At 36.4% G+C, this 25,914-nt stretch overlaps 2 protein-coding genes across 3 annotated transcripts in view; one reads left to right on the top strand and one right to left on the bottom strand.

Moving 5' to 3' along the window:
* The first annotated feature begins 2,096 nt into the window (after positions 1 to 2,096).
* Positions 2,097 to 7,074, top strand: ric3a (RIC3 acetylcholine receptor chaperone a). The gene is made up of 6 exons (XM_055036427.1): positions 2,097 to 2,294; positions 3,500 to 3,717; positions 3,928 to 4,003; positions 4,294 to 4,390; positions 4,859 to 5,016; positions 5,154 to 7,074. Exons 1-6 carry the CDS (start codon positions 2,177 to 2,179, stop codon positions 5,921 to 5,923), a joined length of 1,437 nt encoding a protein of 478 aa, XP_054892402.1. The 5' UTR covers positions 2,097 to 2,176; the 3' UTR covers positions 5,924 to 7,074.
* Positions 7,075 to 7,478: 404 nt separating this feature from the next.
* The window catches only part of tub (TUB bipartite transcription factor), a 39,856-nt gene continuing 21,420 nt past the window's right edge, over positions 7,479 to 25,914 (bottom strand). For both annotated transcript variants that reach the window (XM_055036425.1, XM_055036426.1), the window contains exons 2-12: positions 23,030 to 23,081; positions 21,020 to 21,182; positions 19,725 to 19,862; positions 19,003 to 19,155; positions 16,958 to 17,079; positions 14,299 to 14,490; positions 13,975 to 14,087; positions 11,979 to 12,093; positions 11,361 to 11,459; positions 11,074 to 11,245; positions 7,479 to 9,230 (exon numbers count right to left, since the gene is read on the bottom strand). In XM_055036425.1, coding sequence (XP_054892400.1) covers positions 9,097 to 9,230; positions 11,074 to 11,245; positions 11,361 to 11,459; positions 11,979 to 12,093; positions 13,975 to 14,087; positions 14,299 to 14,490; positions 16,958 to 17,079; positions 19,003 to 19,155; positions 19,725 to 19,862; positions 21,020 to 21,182; positions 23,030 to 23,081 — 1,453 coding nt within the window. In that variant the 3' untranslated portion in view covers positions 7,479 to 9,096. The remainder of the gene's footprint in view (positions 9,231 to 11,073; positions 11,246 to 11,360; positions 11,460 to 11,978; positions 12,094 to 13,974; positions 14,088 to 14,298; positions 14,491 to 16,957; positions 17,080 to 19,002; positions 19,156 to 19,724; positions 19,863 to 21,019; positions 21,183 to 23,029; positions 23,082 to 25,914) is intronic.

Below are 25,914 nucleotides of genomic sequence, written 5' to 3'. Positions count from 1 at the left end.
AACACTGAATATATGGTAGTTGCTTTTTTGTTTTTTTTGTATGCTATAATCATCAACATGACAAGAAATAAAGGCCTGAAATATTCCACTCCATGTTTAATGAATAATATACTCTTCAAATATTAGCTTCAGGTTCTGAAATATTAAACTTCCTACTTTTTTTTTAGATGTGCCTGTACAATACATAGCAACTTACCTCTATAAAAATTCCCATTAATAGCTCAGAAACATGCATCAAGCTTGACTGTTCTGTCTGTCATCATCCTCACCAACAGGAAGCTTATAAACAAACAAAGGGCCATCAGTCATCTTTTGATCAATAAAGTTTGGGGTAATATTATATTCATATTTGCTGAGCAGTTCATAAAGAATGATAAAGAAAACGGCAAATTACTTCTTTGAATTGTAGATGTTAGGCCTTCATCGCAATAGTTTAACATAACCACATGAATGAAATATATCCTTATTTTTTTTTAAAAATGCATCTGCTTCAAGGTGATTAGGAAAAGTTATGTTTGCTTTTGGTGCCTTACTAACCTCACATGAAATGTGAAAGAAATACACTAACGTTACAAAACCTAAAATATAACTTTAAGTCAACGTAATACCAGTATGACCTTCATGTTTTCCTGTAAGTTCTGCACTGCTGTGAGGGACTGGCAACCTTTCCAGGACAAAACCTGATGAACACAGGACTCTGGCACCTGCACCTTTATGACCCTGCAAAGACAAGTTACTAGAAACAATGGATGAGTGTATGGAAATAAAAAACTCAGATGTTAAACGCTAATGGCAATGTGATCTGAACAAAATTGATCTTGTGTCTTACTTTCCATGTGATGTTGTTAAAAAACTCTGACATATGTAATTATTACTTAGACCATTTCCAGACGCATCTATATTTAGCATATCTACATTAAAAAATAGAGTAAAAATTACACAGTTACTTCACTGTCAAGTTGATGAGCGCTTGCCTTGATTTTGTAGTGTTTTTGTACCTGAATCTGTGGTGCCATCTGCTGGTCTTTGACATGAAATGCACTCTAAAGAGTGAAGCGTGAGGTTGTGTTATGTTCATATCGCCTCATTCAATATTTGTATTCAAAGCTAAAAGTTCAGTAACATTTTATGCTAACATAATAAATATTTAAAGCATTGTTGGCTATCACATTTTCATCACAGACAGTTTAACACTCAGAGTCATCACTGTTTTGATTTGATTTTGTATTGTTAATGTGAATTTTTTCTTCTTTTTTTGCTTCTTTACTTGCTTTTAAGTCAAAAGAGAGCATTTACCACTTAAATGGACATTTTGAAAGTGTGGTCATATATCACTCATTAAAGCTAATTTTAATTTAAGTGCTTCTTAATCAGTGTCACTTGGTTCTGGACATCAGACCTCCAGCACTGCATGCTATTAATGCATCCAACACACATGATTCCAATGAGTGTCTCTTTGCAACGTGAAAATATGAGCTAATCCCCCAGAAAATCACCTGAATCTTGCAGAACAGAATTTTTTAAGAGGGAGAAGACCCTTAAACCTGAACATAGTCTGAAGATCATTTTTTGAAAGTGTGCTCACATCTGATTTATGAAAGTTTGAGAATATAATTCAGCTCAGTCTGAAAATAGCTGAAGGAACATTTTCATTATCCAAGTGTGGCATAAGTCAAGCTTTGAAAATCTGTTGTGATTTCTTTGAAACTTGTCTGTATTGACTCAGATGTGCTGTAAATACATTCAAGACTTACCACTGAGAGCAGCCACTCACTTTTAAAAAAAAAATTGTATGACCTAATGTGACTATAAATTTCTTCCAATAAATTCAGAACATTATTGACTAATGAATTTATAGCACCTTTCAGTGGCCTTAGACTTTGCTGAGTTTATGACTAATTTAATGAATTCAACTTGAAGCATTAAATCAAGGGCTAGATTGCTTTATTATCCATCTTCATACTGTGGTAGTTAAAAGTCTATAAAACTATACAACAAGCAGCCGGTTTCTGTTTACAGATTTGCAGCCCATATTTCAGACAGCGCTTGAATGCAGCTTCTCTAATCCTCACTAATCTGGATGCAACATCGTCACATGAGAGCTCACATCTGGGGACAGAATCTCGCTCATCTAGTAACGACAAAATACTGGATGGCAGTCATTTTCTGAGACAGGATGGCCATTACAACTTGCCAGAAGGTTACCCTCATATCATGCTCTGTTCTCTGTGTGTCTCTCTTCCTGCCCAGGATGCTTTTACCCAGAGGAAAAAATGAGAGGGGCCAGTCTGAGGGTAAGGCATTTTATCAGGTCATCATCCAACCTACTCCATCTTGAGTCCCTCTTTTGTTGTTGTCAGCTAGCACCATACAGAGAATTTTCAAGGGTTAAAAATCCACCCTACTGTAAATGTGTTTACTGTTTTTAATATACATTCATGTGGTAAGGGAAGTTTATGTGCAGCGCTGAAAAAAGAAGAAAGAAAAATGTGCCACCTCTCATGTTTAAAATCCAACAAATTTTATTATCCGACAACGTTAACTTGAATCAACACAAAAAGGAGTTTCCAAATGACAGTTTTATTTAAAAGATCATCCAAACTAAATCGGTGAATTGGAAACCCGCCGCCAACGAGTGTGAATAATGTTTCAGTTTATACCTGTCACTACTGGGATTGATTATTGCTTGATGAGTATTCCATTTAATAGAACTTATCTGACATGATGAGGGCAAAAAAGATCCCAAACAGCAACAGATCATGTTCTGATGTATAAAGAACATATTAAAAAACAAAGTCAGTCACCCTGGAGAAGATTATGAAAAAGAGAGTCCAACTTTTAAAATAACTCAAGATAGCAACTCATGTAGGACCTCACGATATAACTCAAATCAATATTTAACACACAACAGACCTAATTTGTTTCAGGTTAGTTCAGAGTTCATGATAAAACAAATAGAAATAGAGACAGGGGAAAAAAGTTATTAATGGGAGTCCCACCCAAAAAATTAATTCCCAAAAGTTTTGGGAATTAATTTCTAAAAGTAGATTTGTTTTTTGTTTGCTTTTTTTTTTTTTTTTGCAAGGTGCACATCCAATTACCTCTGTTGTTACAGGGGGAAAGGTCGTTTCTTTCTTGATATTTCTGAAACTATGAATTTAAAATAATACGGCAGCACATCTTTCATTTTGACATTTTGTATTTTAAATAAGCAGCTCTTATTTTTAATAAAAATAAAACTAGAAAAATGTGGCTTGGTCTTTATGAATGACATTACTCCTACATATACTTTATTAAAGGTTTACTGCAAAACCTCATTTCAAACATGCCTGAAAAATAGGATAATATAAATATGTGCTGACAATGAACAAATCTGCAACTTTCAAATTAGCTGGTTCTGCACACAAAAATCATTAAACATGATTATTCTTTTAAAATGAGTAATATTTGTTAAATCAATTCAAGCAGAGTTTGAGTGATTATTTTTCACCTCCTGCAGTTGGACCTGGGTTTTACCCTCCTGGGATGCATCAGCTGTCAGTGTCAGAAGACCCGGAGCGCTGGGACGTGGATTCTTCTCGCTCCCTCACACACACTGTTGAAGCCAGGGTTAAAGTTCAAAGTATTGGGCGGGGCAAGAAATACAACCTGATGGCTCAAGTCATACCCACATACGGCTTTGGGATTCTGCTTTACATCCTTTATATTATGTATAAGGTAATCAGTGCGACAAACCAAACAACTAATTGGTAGATTATTGTGTGTGGGATGAATACACCTTATAATGATTCTTATATTTAGTTAATGTTCACTCTTAGTTAAATGTACTCTTTGCTGTCAAGGCGATTATGAGTTTTATTTAAACTATAAAGTATAACAATTAAAAGATGCTGCAGCCTTAGTAATCATAACTGTGTTTGTTCACAGCTAACATGTAAAGGAAAGGTGAAAAAATCTGAGATCTACTCAACAGAAAAGACAAAAACCACATCGAACACAAGTGGTAAGTTCTTTCAGACACAGAAAGTGTTTGCTGGCATTGAGTGTGGCTCAGACTTTTTGTTTTGTAGTATGATGGTGTAAATTTCACATGGGAGAGTTTTGTGTTTGTTTTTATTATTTTGCTCTTTTAAGAAACATATTAGGAAAAAACAGGAGCACGGGAAAACCGGCAGAATTAATTTTGAAAGTACATGAAAGTGATCTTGATTTTCTTTTTAATCATTTGAAATGATTTGTAAATTATCGCACTGTTTATTTATATTAATCACTTTATTTTTATGAAATGTTCAGCTACTGATCATGAGCTTGCCAGGCTTCAGGAGAAACTTCTGCAAACAGAATTAATGCTGGAGAGGATTGTCTCAGGGAGGAGTCGTTGTTCTTCAAGGTAAGGAGTTTCTATTCTATGGTACCTATTGCAACCGACATCTTGAAAATGATTGAAACATATTATTTGATGGTAGACTAGCCTAAAGAGAAAAAGCAAAAATTGAGAATGAAAATAACTTTAAAATAAGTAATATTTTCAACTAGAAAATGAGCAAAAATCTCAAAAGAAAAAATTTCTCATAAAGTAGCAGAGCTACTGTGCCAGTAAGCGGTGCACTTTCTATGGCGATAGACATTTAAAAGAAAAACAATAAGTGGGCAATCATTCCCTCATGAGCCTCAGAAAGATAAGATTGATATTTCTACAATAACACACTTTTGGGAAATCCAAATGTTGAAGAATTCATGAGCAAAAATGCAGCTTGTGTACCTTTTACTGCGGTTTAGTAAAAACCTGACAGCTAGCTTTTGATAAAAAGTAATTTACTTGCCTGATATTCTCAAGTTAACTTGTTCCGCTTTATAGTGGCAGAATGCGAAAGAGTAAAACTTCAACATCAAAGAAGGAAGAAAAACTCCTGAGGCAACTCCGACAGATCACACTGCTGATGCAGGAGGGCCGTTTGGAGGGAGCCTCTCCCGAGATGGAGGCTGAGCAGGTCCCCTACGGTGCAGATTGGGAAGGTATGTGCTCAAGTATAAATCCTCAAGCTCCTCTAATAATTTCAGAAAATATGTTTGAGGAGCAGGGCTTACCTCCAGTGGAACCCTGAGCATTTTATTTATGTAAAGCTGACTATTTCCATGCTCCATTAACACAGGCTATCCAGAGGAGACTTATCCAGCGTATGATGATTCCTGTGATAGACATAAGTACGAGACCATTAAGCTGGAGGAGAATCCCAGCCAACCCACTGCTGAGGCCCTTGCAGAGAGGATGGAGCAGGAAGAGGAAGAGATCATGGCCAGGAAACTCTCCATTGTGGAAGAGGAAGACGAAGAGGAAGAAGAAGAGAAAGAGGAAGAAGATTTAGATGAGGAGGAAGAAGAGGAAGAATTAGAAGAAGTTGGGGGATTAGAAGAGGAAGCAGAAGAGGACAAAGAGCTTGAATATGTGGAGGATGAAGAGGAGGAAGAGGAGAAGAAACAGTTGCTCATTCCTGCATCTCCTGTTATTGGCAGAAAGCAGCAAAGAGTTGGTTTGGAGGTGAGCAAAGAGCTGCAACAACACAGCGGAGGGAAGAAGCAAATAACCTTCAGTGAGAAGAAACACGTGTTCCACTACCCCAAAGAGGATACCTATGAGGAAGAGGAAGATGAGGAAACAGAGGATGAGATGGAGGAGGACATAGAAGTAGAAGAGGAGGAGGAAGCTGATGATGATGATCCTCTGATGGAGGCAGAAAGCCTGCAGTTTAGTTGTGAAGGCTCCTCAAACCCAGAGGAACAAGCAGAGGAAGATGAAGAGGAGTATTTGTTAACTTTGGCACCACTGGAAGATGAACATCTGATTCATGCAGACGCCCCAAAAGAGGTCGGGCAGAATGTCCTGAGGATGAGAAACAGAAGAGAAACTTTTACAGTGACCTAATTCTGCCCATGAAGTAATCGTTATCCCTCACATGTTTAAACCACCAAAAATCAAACTTATTTGAGAAACATCATCCAATGATAAAAGCATTGCAAATGTTTTTCTTTTGTTCACTGTAGAAAAGTGTAATCAAATGTATTGGTTTATGATGACTGAGCTTAAAGACCTGACATATAGGAAAATGTATTTTGTTGTTTTTCTAGTTGTTTGTCATTGATTTGAAGAAATTCAGTCTGATTACTATCCATTAAATTCTTCACAATCTGTCACTAAAAAGAAGAAGAAACATGTTACATACGTGCTTTCTATATTGAAATACTTCCACCTCCGCTTGTTTTATGTCACTTATCACTTAGTTGAAACATTTTTAATTCGTTCTTTCACATACTGAACAGTAATAACAGAGAGCAAAAGTGTTGCTGTCAATGACACTTATCAGGCAAGTATCATCGCTAACAGGGAGACTGAGAAACAAAACTCTTGCAAAAATGCAACACTGTCCTGACAGGTACAGGTGACACATTTCATAAACAAGCTTAATTGCATAGGATTTGAAGTCGACATTATAACATCATAACAGAAAATCCAATTCAGCCTAGATTGCTGACATCTTGACTGATGTTCCTGCTTTTTTGGGAACATAAGATGAATATTTGGCTCCCTCTTATGGTTTGATTTAACTGAGCAGCGTTAAATACAAACATGATGAGCGCCACAGATTATCCCAACTCCTCACTGAAATGACGGCCATGCAGGGAAAAACTATCAACAGCAATAACACCAAAGACAATGGCCACGACTTAGTGAGAAATATACATGATTTTTTTTTCCTCCAAGTGATGTCCTAATTCTCAGCATGGAGGATAATATTTTTATAAATACTAAAATAACTATTTTGTTTGCTTACATTTTGTTTCTTAAGAAAGATCTGTTTTGTTTGTTTTAGTTTTGTGTCATATTTAGGTGTGTCTACTGACATTTACAATTAAATCTGTAAGTGTCCACCAATTCCCATTGTGCACCCTTAAATCATCATATTCTCATCTGTGTTCTTCATACTTAGTATATTCACTTGTCCATCTTTTTCCTAGCCCCCATGAGGCTTTGCGTGATTTATGGGCGCGACGTCCGCCGTAAACCGGAACTGCCATTTGTTTACATACTATGCAATCCGGTAACCGCTATTCGTTAGAGCTTTTAGGCTATAAAATGAGTGGGAACACCAGCTATAACAGCTTAAATGTGGCAATATTGTTTCACTGCTACCTACAACTATTGCGGCGAGGGATGGCGACTTGGAGAAATGGACGCAAAGAACATGAGAGGTTTGAAATTAGGTTACAACAGTGACTATGTGATTTTATATGATTGGTTTAAGTCGAGCATTGTTGTCTCTGGCATTTCTATAATCTGTGACATAGTGAGAGTGCTCTAGTTTTTACCAAACAAACAAACAAAAAAAAAGAAAACAGGCAGAGCTTTGTGATTTTACTGGTATTAAGAAATGTTGCTCTCATACTTTAACTGCTTAAAAGAATTATCAACATCCAGGATATTTCATTTGACAGACTGTTTATTTTTCTCATGAGTAAAGGACTTTGTTTATACCAGAGTAAAATTGTACACCATTCACTGTACATAATGATGACAGCACTGAAACCGGAAAATGACAGAACCTCCGAGTCCTGGACACATATGAGAAAAGCAGATTTTACAGCAGGATTATCAACCATTTGGAAGTAGAAATTTCAAATATAACACAACTGAATACAAGAATAGCACATTTGGTAAAGATCTTCTCAGAACCCACAGTAACAATAGCAGAATCAGCGATTGTTCTTTGCTGACATTCAGCATATTTTTCCAATGGTTGTAAAATAGAAAATCTACTACGTTTGACAAAAAGAGGTTCTGTCCCAGAAGAAGGAAGAGGAAAAATATTTTGAGTAAAAATGTGAGCAGTGTGTGATATATTGATTTACTGCCAGTGAGATGAGGAATGTATTAAACTCCTTAATGGAGTATGAGGCTCATGAAAATGTCAAGAAAAAGATATGTGTTCAAACAAAAGATGGATTCACCTCTTTGTTTGTTGGCAGTAGGTCTTGCTGCGTTAATAAGGAAATGAGCAGAGTGAAGTTGTGAAACTAACTATAATTTACCTATAGACGCACTGAAACTCTGGAATAAAGTATCTTGACTCTTCTGTAGCCAAATGTGTTCATCCATTCTGAACATACTGTATGTACGAGCTAAACTAAAATTTAGAGAAATATCTTCAGTGAACGCGAGGACAGCAAGAAACACAAAGATTAATTCAAGTTCAAGTCATTTTGTGGCCAAACTTCAAATATGGAGTTCATCTTCAAAGGCACAATAAAGTATGTACAGCAATATATCTTTCCATCACATAATTCAAAGTAAAGTGCACCATCATCCTGTACATTCACATTGAAGAGTGTGACACAATATGTGGTAGACAGCACTGTGTAACATGCCTTTACCCTTTTCAAGTTGGAGTCTCTAATTGATTCTTTTGGAAGTAAGTGATTTTCTTTTCTTTTCTTTTTTTTTTTTGCAATGACGATTAATGTTTGCAGCACCAAACAGCCAATACCGATGAAGTAGTTACAAATGATTGCAGAAAATTAAATTACCATGCATGAAATGTGGAAATAACAAAATACTCTGATCAGAATGTTATCTTTGATCTACCGGGAAGAATTCATGCACAACAAGGGTGTGTGAGACTGTGCTGTAGACTGCGGAAAGAAAATACACAGAGTGATTCAAACACACTTTTGTGTGCCTGTTAGTTAAAATGTACAAGTAAGGAAATGTTAAACTTCTAAAGCTACTACATAAAGAAACAGTGCAGGTTTTTATAATGCAGTCGTAGTATACAAAATTACAATATAAGTCGAGACCAATTCCTTTGATTTTACCAGTGGATTACTTTTTGTGCTTGTTTTCTTCCACAGATCATGACCATTTACCCCTTTTCCACCGCAGGCACACACAGACACCGAGGACTTGAAGCCCACAACGTATTTCGCAGTATGCAGGAATTCTAGGGCATCGGGTGATTTAAAGATCTCAAACCAACCCGAGGGATACACAAGCAGCCCTTAAGGACAGATAGATCAGCTCTTCTTTAAACCTCAGATTCCAGTTTATTCACAGGCAAGTTTACTGTCAAAGCTGGAGAGGGCAATGGCAAAGGCTTGCAGCGCACACATTGGGTAGTTATAGTCCATTGTGAAGACGTCCTCTGCCACACGGCCGAACTGCATCACAATGTAGTCAGCTGTAAAAGAAAACACGTTTTACTCAATCGACACTGACATAAAAATTTTATTTTTGTCCTAGGAATTTCAAGCTGTCAGTGACAACAGTGAGTGAAAGTGAGGAGACTTTGAAGTGTCCTCTGTCTCCAATACTTGGGCTTATTAAGGGATGTAAGTTGCATGAGGATGGGTGATTGTGTTGTTCAGTTACTTTGCATATGGTATGCAGATGTCCTAGAGGCCCCAACATGGAACCAACTGGTTCCAACATGGATTCCATGTTGGAACCAGTTGGTAAACAAAGACACCCACACACCTTGTGTCATCTCACACTATGTTGTAAAGATTGAGCTCCATGTGGTGGACAAATGCAAAGCAAGACAATCAGCCATGTGTATATCCAATCACTATCAAACTCTGCAAAGTGTTATGCTTTATTTTATTTTTTCTAAAAGTTACCCTTTGTGTCTGGTGATCTTTCCCTTCTGCTTGATTGATGCAGTTGCTCCTTCAACTGCATGTATCACATTGTTGAAATTACGTTGCCACTAAGTTGCCACTAACCTTTATGTGCATTGTATCCATGAAAGCATCTTCCAAAAAATCTAAACTTACTGTATAATTTCGGTAAAAAGCCTAATTGTACACAAATCCCATCAGCTTGATAAACTAGCTCTTAGTTGTAAACACTTGACATTTGTATTTCTTGATCAGTTTCTAAGATTTTTTAAATTGCAGCTCTTTTGATGTCACTCCAAAGAAATTCATTTTAATTGTATCTGATGTCATGAAATTGAGTAAACTATTGTAGCACCTTGGATTATTTTCTTCTGGTCCAGTTTACTATTGCACTGTATTGGCCAAGTTTGGTCCAAGGTTTAGCCAACAATAGACTGACTTCCCAAACTTTCTCATACAGTGGAGTTCCCGGTAACCCCAATCATGACCCCTCTTCCACCATGCTCAACAGTTGTCACAAAATGTTTATGTTTAAACTGCATTGATTTTAGCCAAACATTGTGGTGTGAACAGTAAAAAAAAAACTGTTTTAAATGCAAACCTAAGCTGTGCTGCCATATGCTTTTCAGAGAGAAAAGGCCTTCTCCCGGCAAGACACAAAAGTTAGGAAACAAAGTGAGGACTGTCACGTTTGAGATGTGTAAGAACGAGGAGATTTAGAGAATTGTGCTACTTCAGGTTACTTGTGAATTATCTTTATCACAGCAGAATGCTCAACCTTGCTGAATTTTAAAATAACCACACCCATTTTTACAGATTGAAAAGTGGTTACAATGTCCTTGGTAAAGCCACATAGTTAATAACCACTAATCTTTTCAAAGGTATAAACAGCGTTTTACAGAGCTGGTCACTTTCGCTGATGATTCATTAATAATGTGCATGTAATTAGCAGCATTATGCTGCTTCTTTCCCTCTTGAATCTGATGGAAGAAGTGATGCTGTGATTCGTTTTTCTCATGAAAGTTACTTTGCTCACATCTTTTTTTATTTTGCTGATATCTACACTTTGTTCTCCTCGGCTGTCTCACAAAAGCCCCAAATAACTAATTGATAAAACCTTTCACAGCTAATAAAATGTTCTGTTCATGTCTATTTCTTTACCTGTTTAACAATGTTACTTTTTACAGGAATAGCTTTGCTGACGTCACATCTTTTTAATTTGTTACATTTATTGCCCTCATTGCTAAATTTACTCAATTAAAATGATTTGCCTTGCGGTAATATCCGCTCCGTAAAGTGAGCCAACGAGAAGAAAATCAGACTCTGAACATTATGCTCTCAATGCATCACTGAGAATTTGTATCAATCCCCAAATGTAAAGTGATGTGAACATTTGGCTCTTACGGTCATTGTCATGAATGATTTGAAAGTTTTTAACAGAAGCCTGCGTGACTCTGCCGTGGAAGTTCAGAACGTAGGACTGAGTGTCATCATTCCACACAGGTGTTTTGTTGTGAAGCTCAATCACGCTCTCTGTGTTCTTGTTCTGCCACCTGGCCAACAGTGACTCATGCTCCTGAAATGAACAGCAAACAAACACCTTCAGCAACAGCCATTTCAGTTTTATGACCAATTATAAAACTATTATGGGGAGTCAGATAGTTTAGCACATATGCGGCAGTGAGACCTACGTTACGCGGCCGAATGGACACCCTCTCATGGTCCATGTTCATTCCCGGAATGATGACGCTCATTTTGCGAGGCCCTTTGAATCCTAAAACATTGGTTTCCTGTATCAAATAGATGATTAACTGGTAAAGATACAATAAAATCATGCTTAAACAAAAATGTGCTCTGTTTATAATGTAGCATCCTTCTTAATATCAAAATACTAAAATAAAATGTATAAAACGATAGATTTAGATACATGATTCATTTTGCAAATATCGGCTACATTAAAACTTGGGGTAAAGAACAAACAAAAAGAACATGTAAATAACAATACATTTAAATATGTTCATGATATTATATGAAAAAGTTATTTTTGCACAAATAAAGATATTTTTGGATTAACTTAACATAATGCAATCTTTTTCACCATACATACCCGTACCTTACCCTCAGTATAGATATATACCTATTCTAAAGATATATTTAAGTTGATCATAAGAGTCTCCTTTAGTTGCATAACAGTAAAATCATAAACATGTTTGCAATCTCACATCCCTCTTTTTCTGCATAATATTAAATGTTGCATAACTGCAAATCAGGTAACCATTGCATTTCATTCTCAGAATGTTTATACTCACATAGCAAATGGCAGCTAGTTCTTGGCGAAGATTGCTGGCTTCAAGGCTGGTGGTGCTCTTCATGGGGTTTAGGCCATTGTCATAAACAGTAAACTTGGTTCCCATGAGGTTTGACCTGCAAAAACAGCACTTTGCATTCATGTCTAATTCAAGATTGAGTGTGTGATTGATGTGAACTAACATGTAAAGAGTAATTCAGGTGGAAATTGAGGTGGGATTTCCTAGTGGCTGTGTGTAACTAGCCCTTCCATGCATGACTTATGATTCCTTATGTCAGGATTTTTTTCAGAACTGTTTTTTTAAGGCGTAAAAAAGGTGTGGACATTAATTGCAAATATAACTTTTTTTCTCAATTTATTTTTTTCTAGGTGATCAATTGTAATTTTCTCCAAATACAAAGTTGTTATTTGGAAAATACATCAGTAGTATTGATCTTCAGGGGTCACTTGATGTCAAAATCTTTTTTTATATCTCTACAATAGAAGGAGGGACTGGGTTGGTCGGCATGCTTTTTATTCTGTCAGCCATATTGGATTTAACTATAATTCTAAAATTATAGTTCATTATATAATCATAATTCTGTAATTGCAGAACTATAATTCTGCAATTATAGCTGAACAGCAAACAACAGAGACAACTTCAGAGGCATTTATAACATAAAAATTCACAAAAATCCACAAAAAAAAAAAAGACCAGTTGGTCAAAAATGATATATATATATATATATATATATATATATATATATATATATATATATATATATATATATATATATATTCCAAAGCTAATAATCTTCTGTGAAAAGGAGCCTTCATGTTAACAATTATATTAACATCAGCTTAGAACATCATTTCTAATTTTTTTTAACCTAATTACCAAATCTAATTTAGTTGTAACTTGTAATTAGCAGATTTGTTGTAACATTCCAACAAACTTCAGTGTATTTTACTGGAATTTGATCTGAACGCCCACACAAAGCCTGAACTAAATCACATGAAGTGTTATAATCAAAGTCTAAAAATTTGCATTCATATCCACAGTCCTAAAAGTTGAGTCTATGTCTCCTTTAGAAGGCACATCTCACAAGAACCCCTGAGAAATTAGATGCAACAGTTCATAAAAGTACAGATCTCAATCATTTAAGAAGGATTGTAGTTCTAGTCTCGAGGTTTGAGCAGCGGTCAGGCCGCCTCTGAAGATGAAAATGCGTAAAACTATGACTGAGTTTCTATGGAGCCGCTGGACTGTTGTTCTCTCTGAAGTTCCCAGCCCCATCAATCCAAGACTGTAATAATTACTTTTAATCAACAGGTCATTGAACATTTTAACTAAGAACAATGACTTGCAATCAGTCACATTTATCAGAGTTATGCCGCTTCTTTGATAAAACCAAATAAATGAGAAACATTAATCTCCACTAATGAAGGGTTCTTAAAAATGCTATGTTCTATTGCCATGATCAAAAGCTCATTTATATCAGCAGAAGAAGATCTGAAATCAACCAGGTATTAGTTTTCAACATTCCCTGCTTTTTCAGACTCAAACGTCAGTATATAAATATGAAAACTACAATAAACAAAAAATCCTGTAAGGAAGGCACACAAATGAATGATAAACAGAAGAATGGATGAAAAGATGGATGAATAAAAAGATTTATGAAGGGATGAATCTTTGGAGGAATTGTTTGTATGATTGCTGAAACAGATAAATGGACAGATAGAAATACAACATTTTATTTTTAAAAAATATTATGTTGACAGTGCAACAGGAAATTAAGTCTGAAAATAAAAATACCCTTTCAGATTCTATTTTCTCGTTATGCCATACATGCCATACTTTTCCAGTTTCTCCAAAACCGCCCAGAAACTCTGGTTTTAAAAATTGCACCATTAAATGCAGGCTGGAGTGCTGTTAATGTAATGACAATGTGTTGGTAATTTTGTGTGATACTGCAAAACATCCCCTTTGTAGTGCAACATGGTTTTAAAGAATTCACCTCAGTTTTCCAATGAAGCTCTCTCCTCCACGGGACAGATCAGTGGGATCAATGGAGATGAGGTAATTTGAAGTTTTACTCTTTTTTCTTTTCCTTCCAGCTAACAGGAATACCTGAGGAAAATGGAGCCAGAAACCAAAAAAAAAAAAAAGAAAAAAGAAAAACTTGTAAAAGATACAGTCGCATCAACGCATCTTTTAAATCCAGGAAGTAGAATTACATGAATGTTGTGAAATGAACATTTACCACAATTTTCGGCCAAAAAAACCCCCCCAAAAAACTGACACAATCCTTCATGAAATGCTCGTCTCACAGCCGTCTCACCTTCTTGCCATCCTCCCTCTCCAGGTGAAGATAGTAGGTAGGATACATTCCTCTGTCCATGCCTTTCTTGTCCCTGGTGATTCTGCATTTTACTCTGACACCCTGTGGTGCGGGTCGCAGAGAAAACTCCTCCAGATCCTCAATGTCAATGGCAGGTTCATTTGTTGGTGGAGTGGGTGCTGAGGCCACCTCCTGTGGAAGACAGTAGCCCACTGAGGGTGAAATGGTGGTCGGGTGAGTGATATGTCATTAGGGGGTTTTGTTGAAACAGGGTAAGGTGGCATAATGAGTCTGAAGATCAAACTGTCCACAGGGACAAAAAATGAGCACGCTGTGCCTAAAAATAAAGATCCAGTGAAGGAAAGAAGATTGAGTAGACTGAAGACGAAGATTAGACTAGCAGAGAGAAAATACGGAAAGTGAAAGCTGTAAACACAATGTCCAGACATTAATCATTTTCATTTACAAATGATGAAACATGCAATTTATTGTTCCAAAGGAAGTAAATATCCTAGCGCTCACAGATTATCTGACTACATGATTTTGGATAAACATCATCAATGCCCTGCAACAGACTGGCGACCTGTCCAGGGTGACCCCGCCTCTCGCCCGAAACGTTCGCTGGAGATACGTTTCGGGCGAACTCGGCACAAGGGCACACAGAAAATGGTTGGATCGATTATCAATGCTAATGCCAATCACTTTTACTCACGTCACGTCGTCTTCTTCTCCTCTAATGCAAGTTTTAGTTAGCCATTTAAGCAAAAATAATTTAATTATCTACTTATTCCAGTTATTTTTTTTCTGAAATTTCAGTTTTACTTTTATTGACTGACAGACTCTTTGTCTAAGAATCTTCTACTTTTACATGATAAGGAAGACTAAGGAAACTGAATTAAATTATATATACATTACAAGGTAAATATCGTTAAATTATAAGATCTCAAATATGCTCTGCATTTTAACTGATCTTCAAAAAATAATTGTTTTGAGTCAAACATTTCTGAAGGCGGGAAATTCATGAAGCGACTCAATCTCCATTTTTTGCGACTGACTTCCTCCTGGTATTTGCTGTATTTCTGCCCTGCATTCACAAAGCAGGTTGCACTAAACACATTCTCCACAGGTCCAGCAGATGGGAGCAATTTGCTCTTGTTTATATGTCAGCATGTAGACGACCTCCTTTCAGCAAGAAGCTGAAGAGATGCAGGGTAATGATGAGAGCGATGAAGAAAACGTTTTCCGACTACAGTGTGATGCATCCATAAAAAAAAAATGCTTGATGTAAAAATTTAGCAGGTTATAAAATTATCATACCTATCCTTTAGAAAAATATTGCACTCGTTACATGTTTCCACTAGTTTCCATTACATGAGAATAAATAAATAAAAAACAGTTGTAAGTGACGTCATTGACCTGATTTAACATAAGAAATGAAGAAATGATGTGCTTCTTCTTGCATTTGGTTTCCATTACTGGATGCTCACTTGACACCTCTGTGTTCTCTCAGTCTCAGTACAACAGGTAAGTGGGACAGAGATCCTCAGTGCACCTTACTTAATTAGCGCAGTAAGGACAGATCTTCTTCAGAGTGTGTATATTTCACTTCTATTTATTAGCCTGCAAAAGTGAAGACTCTGTACTTAAGTGCAATTTACGCAATTTGTTGCAGACAGGTTTCAGTTGAATAAGGGATTGATTCCACCTTTGTGACATGTCTTCAGTAATTATTGTTTCTGTGTTTTCTGCAAAACTGAAACAGCTCTGCTCTTTGTAAATCCAAAATTATTTCATCTGGCAATTTTTTATTATTTTTTTCACAGAAATTAGTCATAAATTTGAGAAGACCTTCCACTTCATACTTACACAAAGACTCATTTAAATGTCGGCATTTAAATGAGTCAGATCACCCTTTACATCTACTCTCATATTTACAACACGCACGCTGTGGATTAACCATTTTAAGTCTCTATTATGAATTTTCTCTTGCGGTTTCACCCGTGCAGTCCAGCATCTTTTAGATGTGTCCATGCTCCAACATAGTTGGATTAATGACTTATTTTACCTCCTTATTGTGTCTTTAGGTTCTGCAGGAAATCATTACTATGTTTCCTGAATCACTCAAAATCTAAACAGGCAGGATTCAGGCGGTTGACTTCTATGGCTGCACTCCCTTGGTCTAGTCAAAGAACAACTTGCCAATTTAAGGTTATGAAAGACAGGGAGTGTTGATTTAAATTGTGATGGTGAGAGCTGTTTTCAGGAGTATGTTCCCAGATTACAGTAATCTCAAAGGGATATTCTTTCCAGGGCTCAGTATTTCAAGTCTCTTTCCTGTACCTAAAGACTACTTTATTTCCTGGAGTCACACAATTATGGGGTTATTAGTAGCTGCAAGATATTGCCAATTGATTTGAGAAAACATCAGTACAGCAAATAAACACAAATGATGGGTCCAGAAATTGTAAATGACTTTAATTACATTAAACTTTCATTTTCAATTTCTTGAACTTCAAGCATCAAACTGCGAGGAGTGAAACTGAGCAACGTAATAAACTTGCATTTTCTCTGTTCATTATTCACAGGTCTATGGTAAATGTGCCATAGTTGACAGGCAATCAGAAGACATGGAGGATGTGAAGAGGGAAATTAATTTCACCTTGCATGACTTTTTGCTGGTGGCAGAGCCTGGTCTTGTGTTGCTATTGAGCTGTGAAGAGCTTGAGCTAATTTCATCGTCATCATCCTCTTCTTCATCAAAATTCATACTGCTGGAAATACCTATGGAACACAAACAGGAAAGAAAAAAAAGATAAATGAAAGAAAAACCACCAGCAGGATTGCACACTCTAGTCTTATTGCTGTGGGGAAGATTTAAAATTGAAAGCATCTAAACAACATTAAAAAATATTCTACCTGCTTTAATTTAAATTTGGTAATTAATCAATCAAATTTATTTATATAGTACATTTTAGAAACAAGACAGTTCAGAATGCTTGACATCATAAAAATACAATATAAAAGTCATAAAAGACGTTACATACTGTAGTCAACAATTGAGAAAACCTGTAACAAACATTATGTTTTTGTGACACCAGCAAAATCAACAATACACATCAAATATGTTGGTCAACATTTCATTTCTTATGGTTTAATAGCAACAATAAACAGATGAGTTTGTAGTTGAGATTTAAATGAAGTCAGTGTTTCAGCTCTTTTGCAGTTCTCTGGAAGTTTGTTGCATCTTAGTGGCACATAGAAGCTGAAAGCTGCTTCTCCATGTTTGGTTCTGGTTCTGGGGATGCAGAGCAGACCAGAACCAGAAGACCTGAGCGGTCTGAAAGGTTGGTACAACAATCGCAGATCTTTCATGTATTGTGGTGCTAAGCAGTGACTTATAAACTAACAACAGTATTTCAAAGTTTATTCTGTGAGCCTCACAAAGCCAGTGTAATGTAGAGCTGGTGTAATGTGCTCTGTCTTCCTAGTTTTAGTGAGAATGTCATCGTTCTGGATCAGCTGAAGCGGTCTAATGGATTTTTTATGCAGACCTGTGAAATCACTGTCGCAGTAATCAATTCATCTGAAGGTAAACACATGGATGAGTTTCTCCACATGTTGCTAGAAAATCAGTGAGTATCTCTCAACACCTCAGTTAGCTAAGTTTAAATGCAAACAACAAATAACCTCCACTTTAAAATGTGTTTTATTTCCAGTGTTAACATTATTTTAATATTTCTATCCAAGTTGCTTAATTTAGTAAAAATAAGAGAAGCACAGACTTATGTTTTCTCAGAAGACCAAAAGAGACGGAGCGTTATTTACCAAGTTATCACTTGCTCCAATGTGCCTATGAAATACTTTTTTTTTTTTTCCTGTGACTTAATTATCACATAAAAATTAAAAAGTTACATTTAGTTTTGGTTGACTTGCTACTGCACCATTTCCCTAATGAGAGCTGGAGAGTGGAGATGAGGAGTGTGACTGACAGATGAGAGAAAAGAAGAGCAGCAATTATCATCAGACAGACGTTTGAGGCCGAGTTAATGCAGTTCGTCACACATCAAGAGTGGAAACCCTGAGTTGGTAATTGCTCCCATTCATTTCAACTTTATGTGTCAGCTGTATGTTTAGCTGAAAAAAATGTTAGGCTTCCCTTCAATCCTAACAACCTGAAGGAGATGGGGTTTTATCAGGTGCTCATTTGGACACGTGACAACTGCAGAGACACAACACTTAATTCTGCACATTTATTCCTCATGTTAAAAATTGCATTGAATTTATAACTGTCTTTTTTATTTCTGTAAAAATATGAATCTTCGCTGATTGCTGCAACTTAGATCAGAGGTCAGCCAAGGAGAAATTGATAACTCAACATGATGTCTAAGAGTCCCACTTTAATTTCACCTGCTCAGTCAATGTTTTTGTAGACTTTAATCCACTGACTATAACCATTTATTCTTGCTGGGCCATGTGGGGGACTGATGCATATTTCCAGTGGTCCTTTGAGTGTGCTAGGAATTACAAAATGACAAATAATTAGAATAATCTCCTTTTTTGCTGGATTTCAACAAGCAGCATCTCCCTTCTGTTCAGAGATTTAATGTGAGAGTGTGTTGTGAGGACGATGACCTGTCCAGTATTTCAGTGAACCACAAAGCTGTGGATGTCATTAAAAGACTTTTCAAACAACAGAGGTCTTACCTTTCTTCAGCATTGTGACACGAAGGTCCTGCTTACTCTGTGACTGAGTGCAGCTCATAACCGGCTCTGCCTCGCCCTCCTCTGCAGCAGAATGGCCCACCGTCAGGATCTGGATCTGACTGTCGTCCTGCTGGGCAGCCGGGCTGTTGATCGCTGCCAGGTCATCATTCACCAAGAACAAACTTTTGTTAAAATGCTTCTCAGTAGTATAATCTGCTTCACATATCAAAACACAACTGAAATACAGATTTTCATTTCACCCAGGAAATCTGCAGAAGTGTGTCAATGCTTCTGCATTGACATGCTGCAAATGATAGATAGAAGCAACAAGAAATTGCAGGTACGTGATCTTGGATGTACATCAAATCTACAAGTGACATTTGCAAACTCGTGATCTTTGATCTGCATAATGTTTCAGCCTCTAATGAGACTTCCTGTCACATGTCATTGCAGAGCTTAGACACAGACAATAAAACAGAAATGCTACATTGATCAGGTTTGCTGCCAGGAGTAGTTATTTGAACATTCGGCTCTTCGACTGTGATTGTTATCCAAGGATCCAAGGATAACAATTACAGTTGAAGCAACAGGATGAAAATTACTTTGTATTTTCTTTCTTTTCTGTTGGACACTGCAGTGAATTGTATTAAGAAAATGTTTTAAGTGTTAGTTATGATGTTATATATTTCATGGCTTGTTAATTTGAATTGTGGTAGGCTAACCTTTATGTTTGCCCTTCCTCTCCTTCTTTTCACTGCCTGTCTGTGGAGTGGAGCTGGCCGAAGCTTTGCCCTTTTTGGCTGAGCGAGGCAGCTGAGCGTCCAAAATCACCTTCACCTCCTCCCGTTCGGGATCTTGCACTGGAAAACATTCAGGTGGAGAACAGAAATGGACAGAAATTGATATTTCAAACAAAGAAAATTAGTTTATGTCCAATATTTCTATACAAGTAATATTGTTTTTGTTTCTCATATGTCAGCAAAGCTTAAAACTATTCACTTCTTTAGCAGCACTTTTACAATTTATAATTAGATTTTCTCTGAAAGTACCAGGCAAGTATCTGATAGCTGAACTTTGGTTTGGATTACGCTTATTTTTGTAAAATTCTTGCAATTTCTTCATTATAAGAAAATCTGCACCTTTACATCTTGAGGTAGTCTGTGATGGATTTTAATTTTAATAATGTTGTGATTTTTAGTTTCCCAATTTCCCTGTATGGCAATGAATTCATTTTTCTTTTGGTCAGTGAAAACTTTCCACTGCTGTTTCTCAAGGACAAGGTCTGATTGTTCCAGACCTTCCTCTGCTTCCATCACAAAGTTTTAGTTCTTTCCTCCCCACCCCAAATATTTTTTTTTTCTTTTCCTGGCATGGTACGTTAAAGTGGTTTTGTAAGATCACAGCATACAACATCCTTAGCCTCTTTCAAAGTTTCCTTTCACATCACTGATGCTAAATTTCATGGTCAGGAGACTGGAACATTTTTCTACTGACGACATTTCAACCAGATTCGCATGTGCATCCTGTTATTACAGTCAGCTGCCCCAAAAGTTTGGAGATCATTTCTCTAATTCTACAAGCGAATCTTTCAGAAATTAGAACATTAATTTTCCAGGTAATGTATTTCTGTTCAGAGCTATTTGATGCTGCTTAATAGACTCTCCATTGAGGTTTGCCAGTTGTTATTATGGAAGACGATGTGAGAACTGTTTGAAATCGTAGTTAATCAGCCAATGTCCTAACAAGCTACTTCAAGATGTGAGACCTTGTTAAAAATAATCAGAGCACAAATCTACTGATTTTGTGCTATCCGTCCTTCCATTTTAACTTAACTGTTCAAGTTTTCCACATTTTTATTTCATAGAATGGTAATGGAAGTAAACAGCTTTACATCAATCTGTATTCTGTAATTTATGATCTGTTCTGTTTTCTAATTCTATCCATGAAACTGGAACTGATGATCTTTTCTGGCTTAATTCTAAGCAGGAGAGTTTCTGAACATTTTGGGGTTTCTCACCATGGTAGATGGTGCTGCTGTTGCTGCTGAGGTACGATTCGACCAGCGGGGCCTGTTCTTCGCTCTGTTTGGTCCGACGAGCGCGGGACCTCCCGTCCACATTGGACTGGACCATCAGAGGCTCCTGCCTTTTCTTCTTCTGCTTCTGTTCAAGGAGGGCTCGCTGAGGTTTTGAACACAAAAGCATCGTCAGACGGGAAGTGAGATTACAAAGGAACAATTTAGGCCAATAACCCATATTTTACGAATATCAACATGCAAATGTATAAGAAAAGTTTTATAAATAAAGGTGTACGGTATGGCATGCAAAGAAAGAAGGTTTCAAAAAGTTACCACACCTTAACCTTCTGCAAAAATAAATAAATAACTTGTGGAAGTTATTTTAAGCTGATATCTACACATCTAAAATTCAGAGTTAGTCTTTTCAAGCATCTTTGTGAAAACAAAAGCAATCCTTGGAGGAAGCACCTTGATGTGTCTTAAAAACACCTTCAGCAGTATTGTGAAGTAAATACTTTTGTGCGTCAGAGCTTTTTGAGAGCCACATAAAAGACCTTCCCAGTTGTATGCAAGAGGATTTATTGCTGTCTATCAGTGTTTTCTGGTGAGCTGTTTTAGTTGCTTAAATGGAAGCTGGAACAAATCTATTAAGAAACAATGAAACAATGTTATATGACTGGAAATGTGCTGTCAAACCAAATGATCTGCTGCTAAATGGATTCTATGGCTTTTATCAGACTAAATATACCCAACAAGAACACTTTAATTATTAAAGGTTTCCATTAGAGAAAAAATTTGATTTTACTGTAAGACTATAAAAAACCCCACTAAATCACATCAAAAACTAAACAGAAATAGTTGAATGAATATTTAGTTTTCAAAAATGTATCTATAAAAAGACACATAACCATTTCTCCCTCTCTCCCATGACATTAGATTAAAATTTACCAAATAAGGCTAACCAAAATTATTTCTAAATGCCAGAATAATGAAAAAGATTTGTTATTGCTTTCTTTATATCAGAAGTTTGCAAACATAAGGATTATTTTTGTCATTAAGCTACTGATGAAAGGCCAGGTTATGATGTTATAGCTTTCCAAGTTTCCTCTTCTGATATATTTGAGTTAAAGAGAGAGACGTGTGTATTTGTTTGTCTGTGCTCTGTCTGCCAGGGTCGCCAGGCAGACAGAGCACCAGCTGCTCTACACCGTCCGGCAAAACTCTTTACAATTAAATTCCCATTGGTGCAATTTAAAGAGCGTTAGCATGAAAAGCAAAAGACACAGTAGGCAGCAAGCTTTCTATGGCTCAGTTAGAAAGTTAATAGTCAGAATGGAAAGGAATTAAACTTTATACCCAACTAGAACACTTTAATTATTAAAGGTGATACAACTTTATCTCTGTTATTCAAATAACAAAATCAGCTTGCATAAATGCCAAGTGAAGCAGCCGCGTGCAAACCCATCAATTAAATATGACAAAACCAAAAGAAAATTCAGAGAACTCAAAATGTACTTATTCAGTGATTTTCTCTTCCCTGCTAAGGAAGCGTTGATAAACAAAGCTCCTTACTTTGTCTATCAAGGAGCTGAGACAGGCAGCCTGAGAGCGTGTTAGGTTACAGTGTTGCTCACAGGAAACAACAACATCAGTGTCAGTTTTCTGACTGCCAAACATCAGTTTGACTGAGGATTCCTGGACTCTGCAATTCTGACTCATGGTCCTGTTAAAATCTGTTGTGTTAGGAAAAAAATGCCTGTTGAGAAAACATTTAAAGAGAATGAAAGGCTTAATGTGGGCAGAGGCTCAAGACCACCTTGTGTGTTGTTTTCTTTCTGTGCTGAAGAAGCACAAACCATCCCATCAAAAGCCCGTGAGGAAGATAACAGAATCCACAGTGGGTTTTGACTGGAAGTTGACTGACGGAGCAGTAGCAGCTTTAAATCTGTCCTGCTGTGATTGACTTGTTTTTCCTCTTTTATCAGAGCTGTGAGGACATCAGAGGCTCACCTGTCTGTCCAGTTTCTGTTGTCGGAGGTTTGTCCCCTCATCGTCTAAAGTGCTGCAGAGAAATGAACGGAAGAAAAAAACATAAGCACTTACTAAAAAAAACAGAGATACCTTCATGAACAGTGATGTAAAAAAAAAAGCATTTGTCCCTTTTAATAACTTTTTTATGTTTTATGTTTTTAGTTTTCTGTCACACGAAAATGTTTCTGATCGTCAAGCAATTTAAAAATCTTCCAGAAGCTAATTTTGGAAAATGTTTTCAAGGATACAAATTATAAATCCTGGTACAAATGAAACAATGTAAGAAAGTAGATAAAAGTAAGTAAAATATAAAAAAAGTATAAATACAGAGTGGTGCATATGAGTGAATAAATTAAGGTGAACAATGCAAATACAAGTTAAAAAAACGTATTTACATTCACTAAATACATTACCTATGTATGAATGCTTCAAAAATATCTTTTCAAGAACAGAGGGAATAGACAAACTTCAGATTAAAGGAGAGCACACAGGCTTCAGTTCAACCATGACTCGACATAACCCCTCATCTTGTGTCTGCTATCGCTCTTAAATCTAATTCTACAATGCACTGGATCAATGACAAATACAATTTGCTGACTCAAAAAATTAATAATTTTTCAGGAAGTATGGCATCAGCCACACTGTGATGAACTGCCCAGAGTGTAACTCTTCCCAGCAGTCCTCTCGAAAAATTATAGTTTTCCAATAAACCACTTGTGCTATTGGCATTATTTAATATCGAATGCATTGGAAGGTTTCGCAAATGTGTCAAGAAAATTAAACGCATGTGGAATATGTGACACGTATTAAATCTGAGCTCTGTAAAAAAAAAAAAAGGTTCTGTCTTCATTTGCATTTGACTGAGTTTTTATTTACTTTACACAGAGACAACTTTTATTAACCTATTAAAAACCTGAAGAAATTAGCAGGAAAAAAACTTGATTTCTGCAAAGTCTCTGGACAGGGTGATGGAAATCAAATATGATTTGAAAAATTACGAATAGATGAAAAGTGAATTGGTGACCACCAGTGTTGGCTTTTCTGCGATAGTTATGCTATTGTCAGCCAAGCATAACAACCTTCTAAAGGACTTATATTCACACATAATTATGCAAAACAGAAAGTCTTTAAATGCAGAGTTGATTCATTTGAGCTAAATGCTGCAGCTCTTTGCCTTTTTGACTTTTGACGAAGTAGACAGTTTGGAAGTGGCTGGTAAATTTGAGAAAAGAACACCTACTGATTTACTAGAAAAAATTATCTCAAATGCAAAATTTTACAGGATATCAGCAATGCTAATGAATCGTTTTTAAATGCTTTTCATTTGTTCCTTTTGTTCAAACGTTTCCCATGAAGCAACACACTATGACCATTATTTCCTTTTTGCTTTACAATTCTCCATATCCTGCACTTCACACACTAACACAAAATGTTATCAACTAAATAATGACAACATTTACAAACCCGCTACTTTCAAAGACAAAATGATGACAATTCATAGCTGAAAACAAAGACATAAAATCCTTGTACAATACCAAAATGAAGAAAGTTTTGTATCAAAATGGTTATGAGAATCTTTTTCTTACTGGTTAGGTTTAATTTCCCTCATTTAACCATCCACAGTTGCTTCATGTGGCATCAGATGAAAGAGTTGTTAAATATATTCCACATAAATAGTGATTTTCACAAGATTCTTTCTGTCATCCTCTTCATCGTTTGCACTCAGCCTCGATTCCTCACACGCAAAACACTCTGACATGCATAGGAAATTAAAAAGATAAGGATTTCTTTAAAAAATTATGTTTCTTCATCTGTGAGCACAGCTTGAAAGCAGAATAGTTGAGAAAAGTCCCATTTACACTGAAGTCCCTGTAACACTTTATTTGACGGGTTGTGAATAAGATTGTCATGAAACAAAGACGTTTTCAATAATGGTCAACTTTGTATTAAAAGTGTCATGATTCACCACATGACACTTTATGACAGCAGTCATAAATATTCATGAAGACTCACTCATGTTCATGACAGGAGTTATGTCATATTTATGACGGTGTCATGACAGTCTCATTCACAACCCGTCAAATAAAATGTTACCGAAGTTCCTTCATGACGATGGAAAAATATGAGGAGCTCTGATACTTTGACATTTTGTCTCTGCCTTTTAAAATGCTCCCTGTCTGAGCAGCTTTTAATTTAAACTGTCCACTAATGTGTCTTTAATGTTAGAGTTCATCCACATGCCTGTCTTTGCTGCTGGCACATGGAGCATCAGGCTGAAAAAAACACAGATCAAGCTCAACACAATAACAATGAAATCTAATTATGAACGTATTTGTGACTTTGTGTTTTCCACCAAAGCTTTGACTGATGCCACTATAATGTTGTTAAAGACTCTCCCTGCAGACAAGAACAGCATTTAATTTATAAAACTTTGTGCTTTATCTTCGTAGTTATTAAATGTTTACAATAGTTGGTTTTTTTCCCCATGACAAAGTCTATTCAGCTCTTGCATATGAAAAATTTTAGACTTTACATGAAAATGTACAACCAAATCCTGCAGAACATTTTAATTTCTAGTATTCTGTCAAAGTCAGCATTAGGTAAATAGCACAGTTGCCCTCATTAATGAAACAACAGGATATTTATGGAGCACAAGTGATTTTTTTTTTTGCTTTTCGCCTCCTTGCATCCAGTTTTCCCCTCAGAGCTTTTCACTCACCAGCGACAAACTCAGTCGTTGTTCATGCAGAGGCCTCTGAGAAAAAACCCTCAGTGGCTTTAATTAAAAAGATTTATGCAGAAGATTCAGAGGGAAGGAACCAGAGCAGGGGAGAAAAGATGAAAGACTGTGAGGTGGAGGTGTC

This window comes from Poeciliopsis prolifica, unplaced genomic scaffold (assembly GCF_027474105.1).
Source record: "Poeciliopsis prolifica strain line A6 unplaced genomic scaffold, Auburn_PproV2 SCAFFOLD011, whole genome shotgun sequence".
In the NCBI taxonomy this organism is placed as follows: Eukaryota; Metazoa; Chordata; class Actinopteri; order Cyprinodontiformes; family Poeciliidae; genus Poeciliopsis; species Poeciliopsis prolifica.
Note: the sequence above shows the minus strand (reverse complement) of the source record. Positions and strands in the feature narration are given on the sequence as shown.

What these genes read in the sequence shown, in the direction of transcription:
- ric3a (XM_055036427.1), top strand. Translation starts at nt 2,177, where the DNA reads ATGGCCATTACAACTTGCCAGAAGGTTACCCTCATATCATGCTCTGTT. An exon ending in TGAGAGGGGCCAGTCTGAGG is followed by an intron (nt 2,295 to 3,499) that starts GTAAGGCATTTT and finishes CACCTCCTGCAG; the next exon opens with TTGGACCTGGGTTTTACCCT. An exon ending in CTACGGTGCAGATTGGGAAG is followed by an intron (nt 5,017 to 5,153) that starts GTATGTGCTCAA and finishes CCATTAACACAG; the next exon opens with GCTATCCAGAGGAGACTTAT.